This window comes from Falco cherrug, chromosome 15 (assembly GCF_023634085.1).
Source record: "Falco cherrug isolate bFalChe1 chromosome 15, bFalChe1.pri, whole genome shotgun sequence".
Classification (NCBI taxonomy): domain Eukaryota; kingdom Metazoa; phylum Chordata; class Aves; order Falconiformes; family Falconidae; genus Falco; species Falco cherrug.
This window is the reverse complement of record NC_073711.1, coordinates 1,283,651-1,304,138: the sequence shown is the minus strand read 5'-3', so window position 1 is coordinate 1,304,138 and position 20,488 is coordinate 1,283,651. Positions and strand designations below refer to the sequence as shown.

Sequence of the window (20,488 nt, the reverse complement as noted above, 5' to 3'; positions counted from 1 at the left end):
CACCAGATCCATCTGCCCCAAACACTAAAAAGTCCTGGTTTAGCTCATTCCTGTCTTCTTTCTGCCCAGCTGCTTGCCAGCATTAACCGCCTTCCTTTCTTACCTGTCTGCCCTGGTTTTCTACACCAGTACTGCTCTGGGCACCAGTTCTCCTCCCATCACATTCCTTACCAGCTTCCTACCCACCTGCCCTCTTCTCGGCTCTCCAACTGCATTTCCTTGGAAGTAAGATCTAAACTGTGAATGTGACCATTGACATGTCAAGACAAGAATATAAATTACATCATCTCAGAAGACAGATGAAAGGCAAAAAGACATTGCATGCAAAATTCACAGATGCCTCTTTTGCTGTCCCTTTGCCTTTGACTTCCCCCTCCACGAACGCTGTTGACCCTGCACCGTGCTGGCTGTGGCTCACTGTGCCAGCCTAGCCCACCGGAGCTGCCTGTGGATGGCTGCCAGAGCATCCCTCCCTGTGCCGCTGCTTCACCCAGAGACAACCCAGCCCACAGGGGTTACCGAGTAAGGGGCAGCCAGGCCACGTCCGGCAGAGTAAAGGGAAAGAAAACAACAGAAAATATTTGCTGATAACTTTCATTCTGCCAGATCAGCTAAAAACATATATTTGCATGTAACCGGCAGTGAATTCCAGCGCCTGAGCAGCAGGAATACCCCAAACCGGACAGTTCTCAGCCAAAGATCATGAAAAGATGCTGTAATCTGTAAAATATATTAGGTCTACTTACTGAACATTAACTCGAGGAAAACAGAAGTTTATAATCTTCAGAGATTATTGCTCCCTCTTACTACACCAGCCATACGTTTTGGGTTCAATACAGTGTTTTCTGTCTATAAAATGAGTGGTTTGAAACCTGGGTTCAAGCAAAGCAGCAAGCAGTGAATCTGGAGGTGGCAGGCCAGGGTCTTTGCAACGATGGTGCTGTTGCTTTGGCTCCAAGAGAGCTTTCCCTCCGCACGAGCCTGGGATAAAACACCACGCAGTAACAGGGATCCCAAAGCACCAAGGGCACAAAGCTGAACTGCACTTTCCACCCTCACTGCCCTGCTAAGAGGCACCATCCCGTGCTGTCTCAGGCCAGGCTCCTCCCTGCCAGCACAGGGGGTCCCAGCCCCAGGCTGCTGCTGTCCCCTGCTGTCCCCGTAGCGGACGCCTGGAGGGATGCCAGCTGGAGGTCATTTTAGAACTCCGAGTCCTGTCTGCTGAGCATGGCACGAGCCATTGGACACCTGCTTGCTGCTCCCCAGTCTGCACCAGTTCACTGTCCCAGTGCACGGGCTGGCGGTCATTCGGAGGGGAGAGGCTGTCCTCCCCAGGCTGGGGCAGAAACCTCAGGGCCCGAAGCGCAGTGAAGCAGAGGAGGGCACTGCGGCACCTCAGCCCTGCAGGCAGGCTGCGGCCCACGGCTGTCTGGTGCTCCCAGAGCACGCTTGCCTCGGCACACCGCTGCTCACACAGCCGGGCCTGCACAGCCACTGCACAAGCACACCGATTTATTGGTTGCCATCTAGCAACAAACCCACGTGTGGAAAGCTTTTCTGCTGGCAACCCACAAACGCCTCTCCAGTGGTGGGTCTGCCTGCACCAGAACCACTTGGCACATCTACTGGTAGCAAAAGATGCTCCCACAGACGTTCATACTCCTTTCACTTCTCCACTCCTCCAAAGCAAGATAGAGGGCTTCTTTTTTACTGGGGAGAGGTTGCCCGGATTTGTCTGCAGAAGGCAGTGTGAGGACCTGGCCCAGCCTTGCTAGATGCCGATGTCCAGGTTTAGGAATGAGATGCTGCTGTACAGCTCTGATGAGACCGAGCTGCTCTCCAGGGTGTGGGTCCAACCAGGCAGTGCAGATGGAGCATGCTCCTCTGTTGAATCCTCACTCTCTGTGCTCCTAAGAAAACAAAAAAAGAGAGATGCTGTTTGCAAACTGCTTCTGTTGCCAACTGCACACCTGAATGGCCTCTAGCAGCCAGCTCAAAGATTTGCCAACTCTTTGGACAGTCCAAAAGGAATGTAGAGACAGACAAGGAACAGTAGCATAGATGACTCGTAAAGTCTGTGATCCAGGAAACCATTTCACACCGGACAGCCCATGTTTGCAGAAGGAGTCAGCAGCTCTACAAGGAGATCGAAGGCTGCCAGACGTGTCGTGCTTCAGACCACAGGGGAACAAAATACCTCCAGTGTTATGTGCCATGGTCGTGGACCCAGATTATGGGACACATGGCCTTTTTACCCAACTTTCTTTAATCACAGGGAAAGGCATGAACACAGATTCTGAGCCTCTGTGGGTCGATCCCACCTTGCCACCAAAAGCAGATGCACAGACATAGCTGGCAGTCACACGCAGACACATGCGCACACAGGACAGGCAAAATCCCCACAGAAGCGCGGACAACACCAAGGGTGGTGAAAATTTGGAGAAAGCTGGTGATGGAGCTGAAAATGGAGCAGGCATCAGTGTGCAATCCTGAGAGGCTGGAGCAGCAGAGGAGTCTGGGGTAAGTACGCACACAGAAAGATGTGCACAGCGCCGGAGCCCTGATACAGGGCAGATTTGGGTAAAGGAGAGAGCGTGGCACAGGCTGGGGAGGAAAAAAGGAGAACAGGGAGCTCCAAGGGACGGAAAAGGTGGGGTGTTTCAGCTGTTAGGTGTTAGCACAGAAAGTGAAGGATTTTAGCCAGGGAGCTCATGACCGAAAGTGATAGCAGGAACAGGGAAGACGGGCAGAACGATCAGCAGGATCTGTCCATCGCTTGCCAGCAATGCGGTGAGCGTTGCTGCAGGTGGGCTTTGCCCCCGTGCCGCGAGATGCCCTCCAGCAGCACTGTGCCTCGCGGGGACTTACGGCACGGCGTTGAACTTCCTGCGCAGAAGGTAGTCAATGACATCGGGGTCAGTCTGAAACAGCCTCCTTAGGACGCCACATTGCATTTCTGGAGAGACCTGGGAGGGATACAGAGACATGCTCACTCGTGCCATCTCCTCCTCTCTGGAGGAAGATGAACAGAGGCAGCCAAGGACAGCAAAAGGACTCCAGGTCAATTGTGCTCACAGACCCTTCGTGCTGGTGTCGTGTCCCACACACCTGCCAGGAGGCTGAGCAGGATCTTAGCCCCTGCTTTTCCCACACTAACCCCGCTCCTTTGGCTGCCTGCAGACAATTGCTACAAGGCTTGTTGGGGACCTGAAATGTCACATTCCCATAGACCTGTAGGAAATGGACAATTCTCGGGAATTTTCCCAGGTCCTCTCCTAAAACCAGGGCCAGGAGGATTGCTCAGTGTATGCTGCTGCTGATCCAGGGGGGTTCTGCCAGGGTTTCAAACACAGCCTCCGCTGGGTTGTCCACAAGAAGAGCAGCCACTTGAGCTATATGACTGCCTGCCGCCCACCTACATCGCATCCCTGGGGGACTGCTTCAGAGTGCCCGAGCCCACATGAAGCATCAGTGGCCCTCGCGCCAGCACCTTGCTGTGCACCCTCAGCGGCTCTCCCACTCAACCACCATACCTGCCTCTGAGCAACCCTGCCTGCGCTCAGGTACCGCACTGCACAGCACTTGCCCTTTCCACGAGCATCTCCCAGAGCGGCAAAGGGAAGCGCAGAGCCTGGAGAGGCAACCCCAGTCTGCCATGCCTCCCTGGCACCCGTGCTGCAGCAGGGCAGAGTGCAGAGTGCAACAGCGAAGGCTTGAAGCCCAGCTGGACAACCATGCAGAGCAAGATTCTGCCAGGAGAAAACACAGGGGGTCTGTAGGAGGTTGGAGAGAGGATAAGGCCAGACCCTTCCCAGAGGTGCCTAAGCACAGACCGAGCTGCAGCAGGGATGAGCTGCAGCAGAAACACTTCTGACAAGGAGAAAATTCTTCCCCCGAGGCTGGTGCAGCCCTGGGGCAGGATGCAGAGAGGTCACAGTCTCCATCCCTGGAAATAAGCAAACCCCAGCTGGATGTAGCTCTGATCTAACTTTGAATTGAGCCCTGATCTGGTTGGCCTGGAGGTCCCAGAGCTCTCTGTCCATATGAACCTTTACCTGACCCTAAAAGATGCTTTTGGGAACCCCAGGTCGATGCATCCCCTAGGACAGGATAAGCCCTCCCTGCCTCGCACTGATGGTCTGAGTCACCCGCTGAAGAGTAGACCTGAAGCGATCCCATCCTTTGCTGCCCTCACTAGCTCTCCCCACTGTGCTCTCCCTCACTAGCTCTCCCCATATCTGCCTAAGGCTGTGGCATCTCCACCCCAACACCACTGCCTTCCAGCTCCTTCCCTTTTCCAGGATCTCCTGTTTTCTCCTGTTCTTCCCCCTCCCTCCCCTCACTGGGACTTTAGGGAAGAAACAGCACTGAGGTACCACTCCTGCAGTTGCTGTTGGCCAGCTGATTCCTGTCCCAAATGAGGCCAGTCAGGCATCACTGGGGTGAAAAGCGACAAGAGGGAACCTGTTCATGGCGTGACCCTCAGCTCTGCCTTTACGATGCCAGTAACAAGCCATCCCAAAGTAACAATTACACCTGCCATGAGGAATGAATCACATTTTCATAAGCTAACTTGATTAATCTGCTGCTAAGTGGGGCTGTGAATTCATCCTTCCTCCTGCTGCCATTAGGAGAGTTCAGAGAGGAAGGCAGGGTCTAGAGAAGCTGCCCTGAGAAAGCCTCACCTACCATGAACAAGGTCTGGTAGTGCTCAATCAGCTTCTGGAGTACCAGTATGATGGCAGCACTGTCTTCAAAGTTCACGGCACCAGCGTCTTTCTCTCCAGGCTTCTCCTTCTGCAGGATGTTGGGACCAAAGACTGTGGCCAAGTTTGAAACTGTCATTTTATTCCCAGGAATCTAGCAAGCAAACATAAAAGGAAATTGCAGATTATAGATGCACCGGCATCCCAGGATAGCCTCACCCACCCCAGGACAGGAACACAAGCTGCTGAGTGAGGCCAGGGTGTTGATCTGGGTCCCATTTGGTCCTCTCTGAGCTGGTGGCAAGGCCAGCGTGAAGGGTTGTGGTGCTGGAGCATACGCTCATCCCCTCCATGCATCAGGGTCTCCATTCCCATCTACCTTGCTTTCACAACCCCCACAAAAAGGTAACAATCAATATTTCTGTATCATCTTACAATATGGGACAAAGACAGTCTCTGAATCATGGAAAGACTTGGAGCTTGAATTGTCCAGAGAAGTCAAAATCAGCCCTGATGCACAATCCTAAGTCCTTCATGAAAGATGGATGTGGAAAACCAGAATTATTCCACCAAAAATGCCCCTTGTGCTGCCTACGGACACACAGCCAGGTCTCTCTGGGGTTACTGCAACTCAGAAAAATCACTCAGCTGGTCCAAGAGCAATGCAGATCTGGCAAGGACAAGGGGATTTATCAGCAAATTGGTTTTGCCAAAGGATTCACCCAGGCTTTCAAAAAGCCCTGCTTGGTTTAAACCAACGAAGTCTGAGCGATCCCTTCTTCATGCAGTCGACCAGTTTGGGCCAGCCTTACCTCCTGACCATCAGGGCCCCAGGAGCTCTCGGCGTGCCGGGCCACCTCGCTGAGGAACCGCAGGAGCCGGTGCAGCGTGTCGCTGTGGCAGGGGGGCAGCAGGAAGAGCAGCAGCTGGAGGGTGGCCAGCTGCGCCGGACCCTGCATGGCTAGGCAGAGAGCAGCCCGTTAATTAACGTGGTTCCCAGCCCACTAGGCACTTCCAGCTGGACAGCCCTCATTTACATCCACAGTAACGAGCTCTGAAGGGAGCCAGACTGGTGTCTTACCCCTTATCCCATCCATGCAGGGAGCATATAATTAATCCCACTGCTGTCAAGTGGTTTTGGCAAAGAAGGGTGGTGAGGAAGGATCTGGGAGCCAAATGTTTGAAAAATTTTACGTGGTGTGGTGTGAATTTTCATGGATTCACCCTAGAATCCACACGCGGTCCAGGGCCATTCAGCCTTTTTATTAACAGTATCAGCAAGGGGAAAAAGTCACCTCTCTGCAGTGACAGTGACACCGAGCTGGCAAGGGAGAAGGACAGGGGGACAGCAAACAGTCAGCCAGCCAAGGCTGGAGAAAGTACCTAAAAACATAACAAGGAGGGTATGACGCAAGGGGGACGTTCAAAGCTCTGTGTGATGGATGGCTGTGAGGAAGGAGCAGCGGATGGGGGGTGCATGGTCCCATATCCTGCTTGGTGCTGGCTGCGCGGGGGGCTCCTCAGGTCACTTCTATAAGGAGAACTGGCAAGATCTTCTGGTTCAGGATCACAAAGCCAGTGTGAGCTGAAGATCTGCTCAGATCACACACGCTGGCAGCAGCAAGAAAGCAGGTGATGGCACTTAGCCTGTAATGGAGCATGTAACTAAACCGCAGCCCTGCAACCTGCTGAAGGCCGTGCCCAGCACACAGCTGGGTGGGCTCAAACCACAGCTGGGCAAGCAGATGGAAGAGAAATCCACTCCAGGCTATAAAACATTAACAAGACTTCAGGCTCAGGTTACTTGAAGACCACCAGGAGGTGGAATATTGGAGAAAACAGCACTAAAGTTTTTACACAATCCTCTAAGAGATCCCGGCTGCTCCTGGAAATGGGATAGTGGTCCAGAACAACCTGGCTCTAGCCACAGGTGCTCGCCCTGATGTTAAGCCTGGAAGACACGGCTGTAGCCTGTATGCATCACTCCAAAAAAAGATGTATTTCAGTACTGTGAATATTCTGCAGTTCTGCTTGGCTTTGGGGGGCAAACAGCAATGATCTTTATTAACTTTCTCATCCCACATGAAGCCCATCTTTATCTAAAGTAACACCAGTTTCCACTGGGAAGGCATACAGAAGGTAATTCACTTGACAGTTCCCAGCCATTTGCTTTACCCTGTGCCCTAAAAGTCCTTGTATATGACAAAGGTGTATCATTTATTCTCCTGTATTTTAGGATGCAGACTTGTATGAGAGATACTGTCACTTCATATGCAGCAAGAGATGAAAATACAAACAGAAGTAACGGCTTAGCAGATCTGGACAAGGGTTAGAGGCTGCTGACCCATAGGGAGAACACGTGACATTGCTGGGGAAGGGTGAAAGGTGGGACTGGCAGTGACCCTGACCCTTGCAGGGGCTGACTGCAGGCCCAGGGACAGTGCTGCAGGGCAGCAACCCAGGTCCTGCCACTCCTTCACTGCCACCCGCGGTGACTTCAGCAAGGACAGGCTGGCTTACGCTCCTGCTTTGCAGCGCAGGTGTGCTGTATGCTCAAATACCTGAGCCTGGGGGCAGATTTGCCTTATACATTCCCTTAAATCCCTGTACACCTCTGCTCCCCCCACCCACATGCCCCGTCTTCCTCCCTGGCATGGCACACAGCCATCAGCAAGCCCACTGGTGTGGAGCTGCTCATTTTTGACGTGGAAGCGGGGATTCAAGGATCTGAAGAATCAAATCTGAGGAGAGAAGGATGGCAAAAGGGAAGCAAAGACATGGTGAAGGAGACTAAGGTAAAGTGATGCTGGAAGCTGTGAAGACTGCTTAAAAACTCAGTCACCTGAAATATGGATGGCAGGGGGACCTGGGCAGAGGATTTGCAAAGATGCCTGTACAGGCAGTGCAAACTGCTGGGCTGAGCTCCTGCGCAGCACGCCAAATTGTGCTGAGACCTGGTACTTGCATAAGAAGAAAATTCCCTTTGTTTTTTTTTTCCTTACAAACCCAAGTGTGATGGGTGGGTGGTGCAGAGTGAGTCTCTGCCAGGGTACTCACAGGCTGTGCTGAGGAAGGCTGCATAGAGCTCTCTGGGTATCAGTGAATCTGGCATGTCCCGAAGAAACTCTTTCAGCAGAGCAGCCACATCATGAACACTTTGATGCTCATCCAAGAAAACATCCACCCCTCGGTCAAACTCCTCCCTCAGCTTAAAGATGGAAGAAATAAGAATAAAAGCAACAGTCAGTTCTTCCTCTTTATATGACTCATGCTGCCAGGATCTGTCCCTGTACAGAGCTACTGCAAAGGCAGGACACAAGGGCTGGCTACTTCTGACATCCCTCCGACTCAGGGCACCCCCAAGAAAAGGCACACCAGAGCCCAGCAGCCTCCTGCTGCCTTGAGGATAGGCCATGGGACCAGAAGGAGCCCCTGGCTCTGAATGGCCAACCAGGGCGTGGAAGCTTGGCTAATGGCAGCTTGGAGAGATGAAGCCTGCTCCCTGTGGCTGGGAGAAGGACCCAGCAGCAGGTTAAGGCTATCTGTGATCCAGCATGTGCCTGTGATATCTTAGACCTCTCCACACCAATGTCTGCTTTATTCATTCCCCACCCACACATGCATCTGCCCTTCGCATGCAGTACTGCCACAGAGGATGCTTCACCTGCTGAACTCTTTTCTTGGAACTCCCAACCCGGAAGATGCCCACCGTGTGGAGACCTGGGGGACAGACAGGTTAGTGCGCTCGTTCCCACAGCCCCCTGCCACCCCGACCAGCTCTGGGAGCACCTCAGCATCATGGAAGTGGTTCTCTTGCACTGCAAGGCAGCGTGTCCTTCCCTGCTTCTGGCAGAGGGGTTAAAAAGAAAGGTTTCAGAGCTGTAAGGTTTTCGGGGGCTACCTGTGGGCCAGGGAGATCTCATCCGTGCAGACACTCTGAGCTGGGTGCTGTGTTGCAGGGGGAGTTAAGGCCAGAGCACTCCAGGAGATGGGTCGCTGACACGCAGTGACATTCACTTCTCAGCCCAGATGCTGCACCCAGCCCGGCAGACTCTCCCCGGTGGCTTTTCGGGAGTGTGCCCTGCCCCAGGACTCGTCTGCCTCCTCCGTCTCGGGAGCAGCTGGGCTGGAATCCCCAGGAGGGGTTTTACCGACCTACCGCGGGACACGCGGCCCGGCTGGAGGGGCATGCGCATTTACCGTGCGTCTCAATGTGTTTGCAACATCTGTCCACAATCCGCGGGACCTGCCAGGTGATGGGGTTGAGGCTCAACATCTTTTTCTTGCCCAGGCTTCTCTGTGGGTCCAGCTCGTGGGGGTGTGACAACTGCAGCGCCTCCAGCAGCTTGGAAGCGTCTCTCAGGTCAGTGATGGAGTCCACGGACATGGCCCCCTGAGGTGGAGCAGAGGTGATTCTCAGGGTGGCAGGAACTACCCTACAAGATCCCAGTACACCGTCAATGCTGTGACCTCAGGAGTTTGTGGGAAGTGGAGGCATCACCTCTGAACAAATGCTGAGGTCTACAGAGCCTGTCTGGGGTTGCAGGAGAACCACAGAGATGCCTTCCATCTCCCAAGTGCTCATTTAAGTGCACTGCTCCTGGTGGGAGGTGTTCCTAAATGCAGCCTTCCCACTGAGGCAGCCCCTACACCACGTGCAGTCATGGGGAAAGAGCAAATTTCCCCACATCTTTCACCTCTGACTGCACAACATGCTACACTGAGTTACCTGTTCTGGAGCTGCTTTACACCAGGGGTTACAGGCACTTCGCAAGAGGCAGGCGTGGGTCTCTGCTCCAGAGAGATGAGGCAAACCAAACCCAGCCCAATACCCACCTCCTCTTGCAGGAAACAGGACTAAGGCCAGGAGGGTGGCCAGGCTGCCCGGGCAGCCGCTTTGATGCAAGGCTAGTCAATGCAGAGCAGCTGGGCCGCACAGCCACTGGCCCCACAGCAACGAGGGGTCCGTCCCTGCCACGTGGCCAGGGAGCCGACATGGCCACCACCAATGGCAGCAACTTCTGGTGGGAATTTCACAAGTGCGAGGCCCCATCTCCAACTGCAACATTGCCAAAAACGTGACATTGTTTCATGGAAAAGTCATAGCTGTCCACAGTGCTTCTCACCAAGATGTAATGCAACAAAGGAGTAGAAAAATCCCTGCCACTGATGAATGTCCTCCTATCCCTCTCTGCCTTTGGCTGCCTGGCCACGTCCTTCTGGTAACCTTGGCTCCGTAAGAGCTGAGCTAGTAAAGAGTGTCCCACGCCTCGCCACCCAACTCTTGGGGGAAGCAGGGACACCCCATTTCCCTGAGGGCAGGCTGGGACCAACCCAGCGCACAGCACTGATAACTCACATTCATCAAGAACAGACCCTGCCGAGGTCGGAGCCTCCCCCAGCCTGCAGCACCATCACAGTGCAGCCCACTTTTCCAATCGTACCCTTCGCTGGCTCCAGGAGCTGTTGTCAAGAAGAGTTGGGGAAAGCGGCTCCTCCGGGAAGACCCCACAGGGTACCAGGCCACAGCTCCTGCCCACTGGGGACTTCTTCTGCCTCTGAGCCCGAAACCTTGTCACTGTCTCTTCCACCTCCAGGCACAGCCGGCGACTCTTCTTCACTGCGTCCTGCAGTTGCCTGTAGGCACGGTCATTGGTGATGACCTGGAAGAGCGGGATCCCGAAGGTCTGAGGAGAGCAGTCTAGGGAAGAACATGGCAGAAATAAGAAAGTATCACTAGCAGGGAAAAGGGAGGGGGAGCTGCACTAGCACAGCTCAACTGCCAGGGGCACGCGTGCATGCCTGGATAAAGTGATTGACCAACAGAAGGGAGTACCAGGATACTGTAAAGGTACCGCCAGCAGGAGAGTGAAAAGGACAATAAAATCCTCTTCAGAGTTTATAAAGAGTTTCAGAGAGTATAAAACCAATTCAATGCATGACAAGGAGATCTGTAGCTTGAATCTGGGACAGCAGTCCTGTAACTACCAGTGTCCTTGCATGCTCTGTCCCCTCCTGCTCCCTTCTCCAGCTCCCCAGGAGTGCCTGGGCAGGTGGGAAGAGCATCTCCAGTGACCCTGGGCAAACCCAAAGGAGAGCTGCTGCCCTGGAAAGCTGCAGGACACTGTGTGGTGGGACTCAGGGTGCAGTGCCATCAGAGAGCTGAGCAGCGAGGGCATGGTGTGGGAGACAGTGTCCTGGAGGAAGGGGAAGGAGGTGCAGGGGAGCTGGGAAGGCAGCAGGAAAACTGGCCTCCATCAACATGCTTGTTGCAACCTGTCCCAGTTTTTCCTGAACTTCCCTTCCTTGTATTGGTTACAGCCTCACAAAGATGCCATAGCATCTATGAAGTGGAAACTTCATAAAGGAGATGCAAAGAGAGCTCTCCTTACTTCCAGCCTCCCCACCACCCTGGGCCAAGTGGGTTTGCAACTGAAGTACAAGCCACAAATCCAATTAGTAAAATATCAGACTGCTGCTCAATAATTTCCTTAAGTGAACTTTGTACAAAATTAGTAAGGGCTCATTCCCAGCTGGCTGTGCTCTACAGTTCTGGTTTTCCCAGGTTTGTGGCTGATGTCCTTCAAGGGACAATAAAACAGAACTAAAGTAGCAAGACCAGGGCTAAAACAGGCAGGCAGAAATATTCGCGTGTGTGCATCTTTACAAATGCATGTTCATGTGCACACATATTTTGTCCACACGCACACGCATCTCTTCCAGACTCCCTCAGGCTCATGCACGTACCGTTACAGCCCATGCTGGAGAACTGCAGAACAACACGGGACAAAGCACCTGGCTGAATTCAGGGACCTCCCAGCTCAGCTTCATCAAAAATCACCAATTCTGTTTGAGAGCAGGGACCAAAACCTGGGGAAAAGGGAGGCTGCTCACCTTTCTTATCCTTGGAAAAGCTCTCCAGTTTCTGGCGGATAGATTTACTGCCTTTAGGTCCAACTATGAGGAGAAAAGAAAGCAAAGGTCCTCCATCATCAGGCTGTTTTAGCACGGTCTCCCCTTAAAGACATTTACCTTTCTGTATACTTGTGAGCGGAGCATGGCCACAGGCAGCTCCCGTGGGCAGAGGGACACTGGGGGCCTGAGGTGGCCATGGACCAGAGAGGGATGAGGCCATGAGGCCACATGGGATGGCATGGGATGGCATGGTGGGTATCACCTACCTGGGGGAAACAGCCCCAGAGATGGGCCACCATCCTCTCCAAGCGGAGGAGGGGACCCCTCCAAGCTCAGGCACCTGGACCCCATGGCACCAAACCGTAGCCATGGGTTAAAGACACCCCAGCTGTGGGACTCACCCCACGTGCCTCAGACCACAGCCCTGTAAACCTCTCTCCATCAGGGCTTACTGATGCCTTGCTATCCAGATGTGCAATCCGGCAATGCAGAAAACTGCAGGTCAGAGCATATGAACCATCAGCGGGGCAGCAAATTAACTGGGATTACAAAATGGAGAACACATGAAAGAGCAGCAGAAAACCTTCAGCTGTCCAAAGGCTGTAGCTTAAAACTGTTCTGGCCACCTTTAAATTCTACATACATGTTATACACGACTGTATTAATTATGATGTCCTAGAAATGACTCAGAAAGCTACCCTAATTTATCCTCAGAAGTCTGGTCTTGACACTGGAAAAAGGCATGCAGCCCCAGAAAAGCTTTTGCCAATGTTTTACAGAGCACAGACAAATAAAGTCAGACAAAACACACATCGCCAGATATCCTGCAGTGGGCCGAGAGAGGCAAGCCCTGCTCCTAATTATTCCCCACGTTGCGCTTCCAGAGACAGCAGCTCAGCAGCAATGAATTGAAAAACGAATTCACTGCCCACCCTAAATCCTTCCAAGAGACATCGCCCCTGTTCTGGCTTGTGCTCCTTACTCCTGAGGAATTCTTTTCCTAGAAACAGCTTATACAATTGTTTGGGTTATTTTTGTAAGATTAAGAAGAAAGCTATGAAAGTTGGTATGAGCAACACGTGCATAAATCACATTAACTATTCTGCAGCGCCATATGTGTTGTTTCATTCAAATGACCAGATAGCGGGAAGATGAACAACAACCTGGAGACAAAACCCACTCAGTCAAGGAAACAAAAGGCCAGCAAAACGCTGCTGTTAGGAGGGGTGACACAACGTGCTGAGGCTGAGCATCTGCTTAACTCTCCACTCCTAAAGCTGTGCAGATGTTCCTAAGGGAAACAAACCACGAGGCAGGAGGTAAAAGAAATTGTCAGGATCCCCCTGTCCAGAAGCCCAAGCTGATATCTCCCTCACAGAGGAACGCGTATGATCCACTACAAACCTAGGAGACAAGGACAACTTCTTTTCACCAATGCATGACAGCAAGCCTGGTGCTGTGCATCCTTCAAAGATTTCATCTTTCCTGGTCATCTCCTGCTCGAACTGCAGACTTGGCCAAAATGAGATGTGACCCATGACTTGTTTGCTCTGTAGCCCAGGAGGGTCATCTTGAAGGAGGCTGTTTGCTGTAAGGGCTGAGATGCTGGAGAAGTTTGTTGGGATTGAATGAGGTAAGGACTGATGGAAGGAAGAGAGGATACTGAGGCTGAAGGTTGCCCCAAAGGATGGTTGGCAAGGGGAAGCATACCCTGTGATCCTCATTGTCTAGGTATCTGGAGATACAAGGATCAAAAGAGGTGCTGAACACCTTTTCCTCGCGGAAAAATCATCACAACTGTGCAATGGCTGTTCATTAAAGGCGGCAGGAATTTCTTATGGGGAGATGCTGGGGAGCAAGTACAGACAGGTGGATGGACCCAAAGGGAGACTGCGCAGCCCAGATTCAGGCATTTCCAAACATTATGAACTTCCCTTTAAAACGCTGGGACAAGAAAATGGTGTTTCAGGCAGAATAGTTTCATAGCTAATGCTCAGCATCTCACATCGACTCCCAGCCAGCTAACTGCCAAAAGAGCAATTAGCAGGTAGAAATCTAAAGGATATAAAGATGGACAAAAGGAAGGAGGGATTCCCTGACAGCAGCTGTTTCCTTCAAAAAACAAGTGAGCATGAGAGTCATGTCCAAAATACACAGAAGGATGAGATCAGAACTTTGCAGTCCCCTGCACTTACCCGCAGGAAGAGAGGAGCCATCAGACAAAATGCAGCACATTTAACAGCAAGGAAGGAAATATGTTTTGGGGGTTTTTTTGGTTGTTTTTTTTTTTTTTTTTTTGCATTGCGCTCTTCCCTAGAGAAGCTACTGCTGCAGGATAACACTGAAAATGGGATCACAACAGTTCAAAATAGAAAAAAAAATTAAAAGGAACCAGGATGTTTGTGGTCAGATAAAGGCAGCCTGTTGTGGCTGGTGCTGGAGCCCTAGAGCAACTGGGAGTTTCGTGACGAGAGGGAAGCCATCTCTCTTTTACTCTTCTTGAAGCCATTTCACTGCATGAAGCCTTCCAGATATTAAGAGAGGAAGCCATACTCGGATAGCACCCTGAGTAAGTACTTGCTGCCCAGTATGAGGTTGAATTTGGGCGTTAGGAAACGCTCCTTCCCTGGGATATGTCCCCAGAGGCATGGGGGGCTCCATGCTTGGGCTGGAGATGCTTCAGCTCCCTTTGCACCCGCACTGCTGGTACCACTCAAGCCTAGGGCTGCTGAGCCGCAGGCATCTCCTGCCCTGCTGGCATGCCAGAATACACCCCAGGACAGAGGAGCCATTTCAAGGTGGCCTGTCCACTCTTGAATTTACTCCCATGAGTAAATGTGGGAAGGATTCAGCTGATCCCCAACTCATTGCACTTGCCTGGTTAGATGTGTAGGCATTGGGGGAGACAGGCAGCTGTGGGAACCCTGAGAATGCCTATGTGTCTGTGTAGGCTAGGACAGAGAAGCTCAGTCCCTGTGGAGCTTCTATATTTATCTGCCCATTAATTTCAGTAGCACGTCTTCTAGCCTTGCATAAACCCCATCCCAGCATCAGGACTTTGTGCTGGACATGAACCCAAAACGCAAAGTTTGTCCCATCCCAACGGCATTAAGATAGTCCCAGCAGAAGGCCTTGCCAAATCATATTTAATCTGGTTTGGATTAGGGGGATCAGAGGCAGGCAACAGGCAAGGTCACATTCTCACACTCCTATGGACACACACACCCTCCTCAGAAGGCCAAATAGGCCTTCGAGGCTCAGACCAAAGCAGGGAACAAAAAATAAATTGGACCAAAATGTGTTTCAAATGTCTTTCCATAAACATCGCCCTGTGTTATGAAGTGTGGGCGTGGGGATGAGTAGCAGTAACAGCTCAGCCCCGAGCCCTCCCGCACCAGCAGCCACCCTCTCCCATCCTCTACCTTTAGCCAGGCTGACATCTCCAACAAGCAGCTTCTCCTGCAGCTGGTAGAGAGCAATCTCTTGCAGACTGGCTCTTTCCAACTCCGAAAGGCTGTGCAGGGGCACAGGCTGCATTTTGGTGTTCTGTCCTGGCAGAAGGGCTCAGATAAATGTCCTCTGTAAAACATATGTATGAAAATAAAAGAATCGCACATCACAGAGATGCCTGCTTTAGGAGAGAAGCTGCTGAAAAAGCCACAGGGTGTCTGCAAGTGCCGGAGACACTTGCCCCTCCTTCACCTCTCCCAAGAGCCAGCTGATCAGCAGGTGCCCCAACCACAGCATCTCCCTTTGACCATCCACGCAAAGGCCTTGGAGGCATCAGGGAGTACATGAGGGACCTCAGCCCTGGATGCCAAAACCTCACAGGCTCCCTGAGGCACCTGTGCTTGGCAGAGAGTTTCCTTCCTTCTGATTCTAGCTGCCATCAGTTTTCACATGAAACCCAACACCATCAGGTTCACGTACACAAGACAGGACACATCCTGGTTAGCCAGAGTAGGGACTGTGGTCCTGATGCTGGGACTTGGCCATTCTTCACCATGGGAATATAGTTCCTGGCTGGCATCAGCCTCAAGACCACATTCCATATGACCAAAGTCAGGATGGAGACAAGCCCGACCATCTCCTTACCAAACCTGGAAGGTACAACATGTTCCAAAACACAACAAAAACCCGTGTGAGAGGACCAAAGCCAGCAGCGCTTTGTCCTGCTTGGTCTGACACTATCTAACACGCTTCTCTTCCCACCTGGGAGCTCCTCAGCAAACAACAACCCACGGAGCCAGGGGCTCCATCCCAACGTGTCCTCACCTTGTGCCCGCAGACCTAACCTTCAGCTGCAGGTACAGGCAGCTCTGTTGGGATTGACTCCGGATACATTCAGACTTAAACTTTCATCATCCCCCTGCCCCACTAAGAAGTGGCACCCGGCAAAAAGCCCGTCCTGGCTGCTGGGACAGCCTGAGCATTTTGCAGCTCCCTCCAGACACCCACCTCGCTTCACCCCTGCCATCCAATGATCTCCACCAAGTCAGGGGGCCCAAGGCTTTTGGCATTAACAGCTCCTGGCAGCCCATCTTCATACAAATCAGCTGAACTCTGCTTCTGGCCAGCCCCCGACTGCAGCTCAATGCAAGCAAAACCATGGGCTCTGGGTGGAAAGGGCTTGGGACAAGATGCCAGACTCGGACTGGTCTTGGGAGGATGCTGTGCAGATGTGCGCCCCTCCTCTCCTTCACCCACATCCCACCATGTGCTGGATGCTGAGGCGCAAGGGATAACTGCGGAGTGGTGGCCTCCTGAGAGAGCCTTGGCTGTTCAGTGTGGGGACACGGGGGCTGCGCGCTCGCTGCCGCTCCCTCTCTGCTCCTGCAGCGTGCTCACCGGGCCGGAGGGGCTGGGCAGCTGCTTCCCACGCTGCAAGGAGGTGGGTGTAGCAGCTTTGCTCCAGTGTGAGTGAAGAGAAGACAGCTTTGGGGGTTTGGATTTTTTCAGTGATAAGAACCTTCTAAAAACTAAAAAGCAGCACACAACCCACTAAACGAGACTTACAGCCCCCTTTTATTCACAAGCTTTTCTTCTCTGCCTCCCCCCCCCCCCCATTTTAAATTGGTTTATTTCTTATTTTAACACCTAACACTAGGCTTCATCTCTTGTAAGACTTCCAGCACCAACCAGTGCTTGCCAAAACCTCACCAACACCTGTACCCCTAGCACAGGCTGGACTGCAGCCCACAGCCCTTTGTGGGTCACAGCCAGATGCCGAATGCCCCATCCCATCTCCTGCATCCTTGGGGAGCTCTCCCTGTTGCCTGCAGCCTCCTGGAGAGGCCACGCAGGGCCACTGCACCCAGCTCCTCACCTTGCACTAACCTGGGTGCCCCCAGCCTCCCGCGACACCTCGCTGGCACCCAGCAAACCCTGCCATGGTCCAAATAGCAAAAAGCAGCAGTAAACAGAAGAAAGGACTGAGGTTATGAGCGTGTGCACAGAAAAGATATGGTCAGAGTACAGGCTGCGAAAGGAGCCTTCCCAAAGAAAGCTTTAAGGCAATAATGAAAAACAAACACGTGGAAATCTCCTAGAGCCAGCTGTGACAAGGCAGCCTCACAGGCTCTTGTACCAGCCTTCAGCGCAGCCCTGCCTGCCCACCTCCACCCCCTGTGCCCGGGGCAGTGTTTCTTTTGGCCAGGTTTCCAATATCTAAAGATACTTAGAGTTATTTAAATTTTTTAAAAAAAGAAAAAAGTTACACACTACCCAGTGGGGCACACCAAAAAAGGAATTCAGCTAAAGACAAAGATATTCTTGAAATGTTTGATGTTTATTACAAAAATTACGTGCCTCAGCACAGACGTGGTGACAAATGTGAGATGCAGCACAGCCAAGCTGCCTGGCACAGCTCAGCACCTCAGGGTGATTACCTGTGCAGGTGCCTACAACTGCCTCATACACTGGACTCAGGGGTAAACCACCCAGGAAAAGCTGGTGCAATTCCACTTACATGGCAGCTAATTCTGCAGGCAGCTTGATGCAGCACCGACCCCTACCCAGAGCCTCCCAGTCAGGGGATGCATTAGCAAAGGGGCCAGAAAATCACAATACCGTTGAGTTTTAGGTGAGGCACAGCCCACAGAGGCATTCATGTCTTGTTTTAAAAGGTGGGTGTTTTGTTTTTTTTTTCATTATTAAATTATTAAAAAACACCAGGAGCTGTTCTTTAGGCTCTGCAGCTTGTTTGGCCACCCCTCAGCCTTCTGCCCCTCCACGTGCTCCCTCCAAGGCAAGCTCAGCAGTCAGCCTTGAAAGTCATACATGGTTGTTTATAACTTTCATCCCACAAGAAAAAAAGTGTGTGGAAGGAAGAAGCAGCCCTTTAGGAATGTATTTTATTTACTGTCTCAACGGGGCTGCATGCAAGAGGCCAGTCTTAAAGTAAAGTAAGTAACTGGTGCTACCAAGCTTTGAAAACAGAGATGCTCGGCCAGGAGCTCCCCTGGGATGGCAGCCGGGGTGCAAGAAGGGGGTGCAGATAAAACATCGGCTTTGATGGGCAAGAACATCTCCCCTCGCCAGCAACAGCTCATGCGTTTCTGCCATGCCCAGAAATGAGGGATGAGCAGACGCGGTGCCCGAGCAGGAGCCTCCCAGCAGCGCGGGATGGACAGATGAGTCCCCAAGACAGACACACTGAAGGGAATTACCTTCCTGCAGGCGAAGCTCGCAGCCGCCACAGATCCCACATCCACAGCCCCTGCCCGAGTGGGAGGGACAGAGCCGAGTCACCGAGGATGCAGCTGCCCTGGGTCAGGGCGGAGGAAACCCGATTAGGAGAGGGAGCAGAACAGAGGGAGAGCAGGAGGGCAAGCTGCTGCTTATCTGGCCCTACCCATAAGGGCTATGAGAACAGCCCCATAAAGCACCCTCACCGGCTTTCTGACAAACTCCTGCTTCATCTGTTAACTCCAAAAACCCTGGCCTTACTTGTTGCAGCAAGCATGTATTTCTGCTCATGGGAGCAGCTAGGCCACCGACACCTCCGACCACCCCGAGGGCAGCCCCGCAGAGCCCCGCATGGCAGCGTGGTGGGCGGCAGGACAGCCCCTCCGGCCGGGCACTGGTGCTCCGCGCGAGGGGCACGCCGGTACACAGTAGGGGCAAGAAAACAGAGTACTGCAAATCCTCTCGTCGAGGGGGATGCTGTAGAAGGAATCTCACTAACTCGAAAACAAAAATAAAATGCCTTTCGCTGGGAGTGTTAACACAGCACTTCCTCTCCGCAATGACTTTCCCCGCTTATTTTTAGGACCAGGGCTTATTTAAGGAGATCTCATGGGAAAAGCCCAGTCCAGCTGCCCCTTCCATTCCCAAGGAGCTGCAGTTGCTCCCCCATTTTCAGCACCAAAGTTAACCTCTTCCCAGCTAGAACAAAGGGCTGACATTTACCTTCCTTCCTCCTCACAGCACAGCCAGGAGCAGCGCAGGCTCCCTTCTCTTCCTTCAAGGTGATGGTTTTCAGAGCAGTGTCTTGCGCAGCCCCGAAGAGCTGGTGGGGGAACCTTCCCTGCCTGCTGGCAGGAGGAGAAGCAGAGAAGTGACAGAGAGGAGATGCTGCAGCTGAACACAGCTGAGGGGAGGAGAGGGGTGATGAGAACATGAAATTTCTGCCAAAAAAAACGAGAGCCAGAAACGCTGTGTGGAGAGAGAGAGAGAGAGCAGGGTTAGATGGGAAGGAGCAGCACTTCCCACGCCTGACAGTGTTTGTGCCTTGGCAGGGCATCGATCATGGCTCAGTTGATCTCCTCTGTCCCCATGCTTTCCCCTCTCCTACCTACCAGTAACTAGGACACCTACCAAAGCATCAGCTGTTCTGCCAGGTGAAACCTGGAAAGGAAATTTGCTGCCTGGGTGCTGGTCAATGAGGGCCCGTGGATGGTCTTCACGTTGGCTGCCCAGGCAGACCCCCCAGCTGCCCCATCACAGCACCTTCACAAGGACCGAGTCTCCAGGGCGGGCAGGCACGGGCAGGCTGGGCCAGGCACACGGCTGCGCTCCGCACCCATGATGGGCCTGAGGGGCTGCAGGGGTCCCCCGCAAAGCTCTGCTGTTAAAGTGCCCACAGACCCGACAGGACAGCTACCATCTCGCACAACGTGCTGTACGTGGAGGGCTAGACCCCAGAGAGACTTACAAATCTACGGCAACCCACAAGCCACCCAAAACTGGCACCTCCTTGCGCATTAACACGCTGATGAGCACCTTGGGGACCGCAGCTGGGCTCGTGGTCCATGACGTGGTGACGGCAGCGGTGCCACAACATGTTCCCTGGGCAGAGCCGTGCTGCCCCAGCTCTGCCCCAGTCCCACTGCAGGAAGCCGAGCTGAGGACATGGCGCAGAACCCCGGGAAGCCATCCAGCGCCTGCTCTGCGGGGGCCCACGTGCAGTACAGAAGTGGGTGACCGCCCGCATGAGGTTTAATGAAGGACCATCCCTGCACCCGTGCCCAAAGAGAGGGGAAACATCTGCAGCCCCTGCTTTCACTCCAGGTTTGCCCGCTAAGATGCACAGCTGGTCACAGCAGGTCACAGCACCGGGGTGACAGGCCTCATCTAGGGCTTGTCTCGCTGCTGCTGCTACTAATGGGACAGCTTTCCTCTTAGCAAAGGGCCCCCCAGCCCCCTCGCCCCCTCCGGAGGACTCAGCTGACAGTGCCCCAGCGCCAGGCAGTCCTGAACGGCATGCCCATCCACTGGTGGCCCTCCTGTCCCCCATGGGATTGCTAACACCAGCTTCCATGCAGCAATTCAAACCTCGGGATGTTCAGATGTGCTCACCGATGAGCGCGAGGAGATTCCTGGCTCACTCCTGGCCATCCACAGGCTCCCCTTTAAACCAGACATCT

At 53.0% G+C, this 20,488-nt stretch overlaps 1 protein-coding gene across 2 annotated transcripts; it reads right to left on the bottom strand.

The window, feature by feature from the left end:
* Positions 1 to 1,169: 1,169 nt before the first annotated feature.
* On the bottom strand, positions 1,170 to 20,213 carry ARHGAP36 (Rho GTPase activating protein 36). Of its 2 annotated transcripts, none has more exons than XM_055727711.1 (11): positions 19,032 to 20,213; positions 15,044 to 15,200; positions 11,601 to 11,663; positions 10,151 to 10,407; positions 8,907 to 9,099; positions 8,371 to 8,426; positions 7,764 to 7,914; positions 5,519 to 5,667; positions 4,690 to 4,860; positions 2,869 to 2,966; positions 1,170 to 1,910 (listed from the first exon to the last, which is right to left on the bottom strand). In XM_055727711.1, the coding sequence occupies exons 2-11, from the start codon at positions 15,156 to 15,158 to the stop codon at positions 1,772 to 1,774; spliced, it is 1,392 nt and encodes a 463-aa protein (XP_055583686.1). In that variant the 5' UTR covers positions 15,159 to 15,200; positions 19,032 to 20,213; the 3' UTR covers positions 1,170 to 1,771. The 2 variants fall into 2 exon arrangements, with proteins under 2 accessions (XP_055583686.1, XP_055583685.1); XM_055727710.1 differs by lacking the exon at positions 19,032 to 20,213 and adding an exon at positions 18,290 to 18,443.
* Positions 20,214 to 20,488: the final 275 nt, after the last annotated feature.

Coding starts and splice junctions, on each gene's coding strand:
- ARHGAP36 (XM_055727711.1), bottom strand. CDS start 15,158: ATGCAGCCTGTGCCCCTGCACAGCCTTTCGGAGTTGGAAAGAGCCAGT. Junction 5,668..7,763: donor AGCCTTCCTCAGCACAGCCT/GTGAGTACCCTG, acceptor CTCTCTGCCTAG/CCATGCAGGGTCCGGCGCAG. Junction 4,861..5,518: donor GGGGCCCTGATGGTCAGGAG/GTAAGGCTGGCC, acceptor TTTGCTTGCTAG/ATTCCTGGGAATAAAATGAC.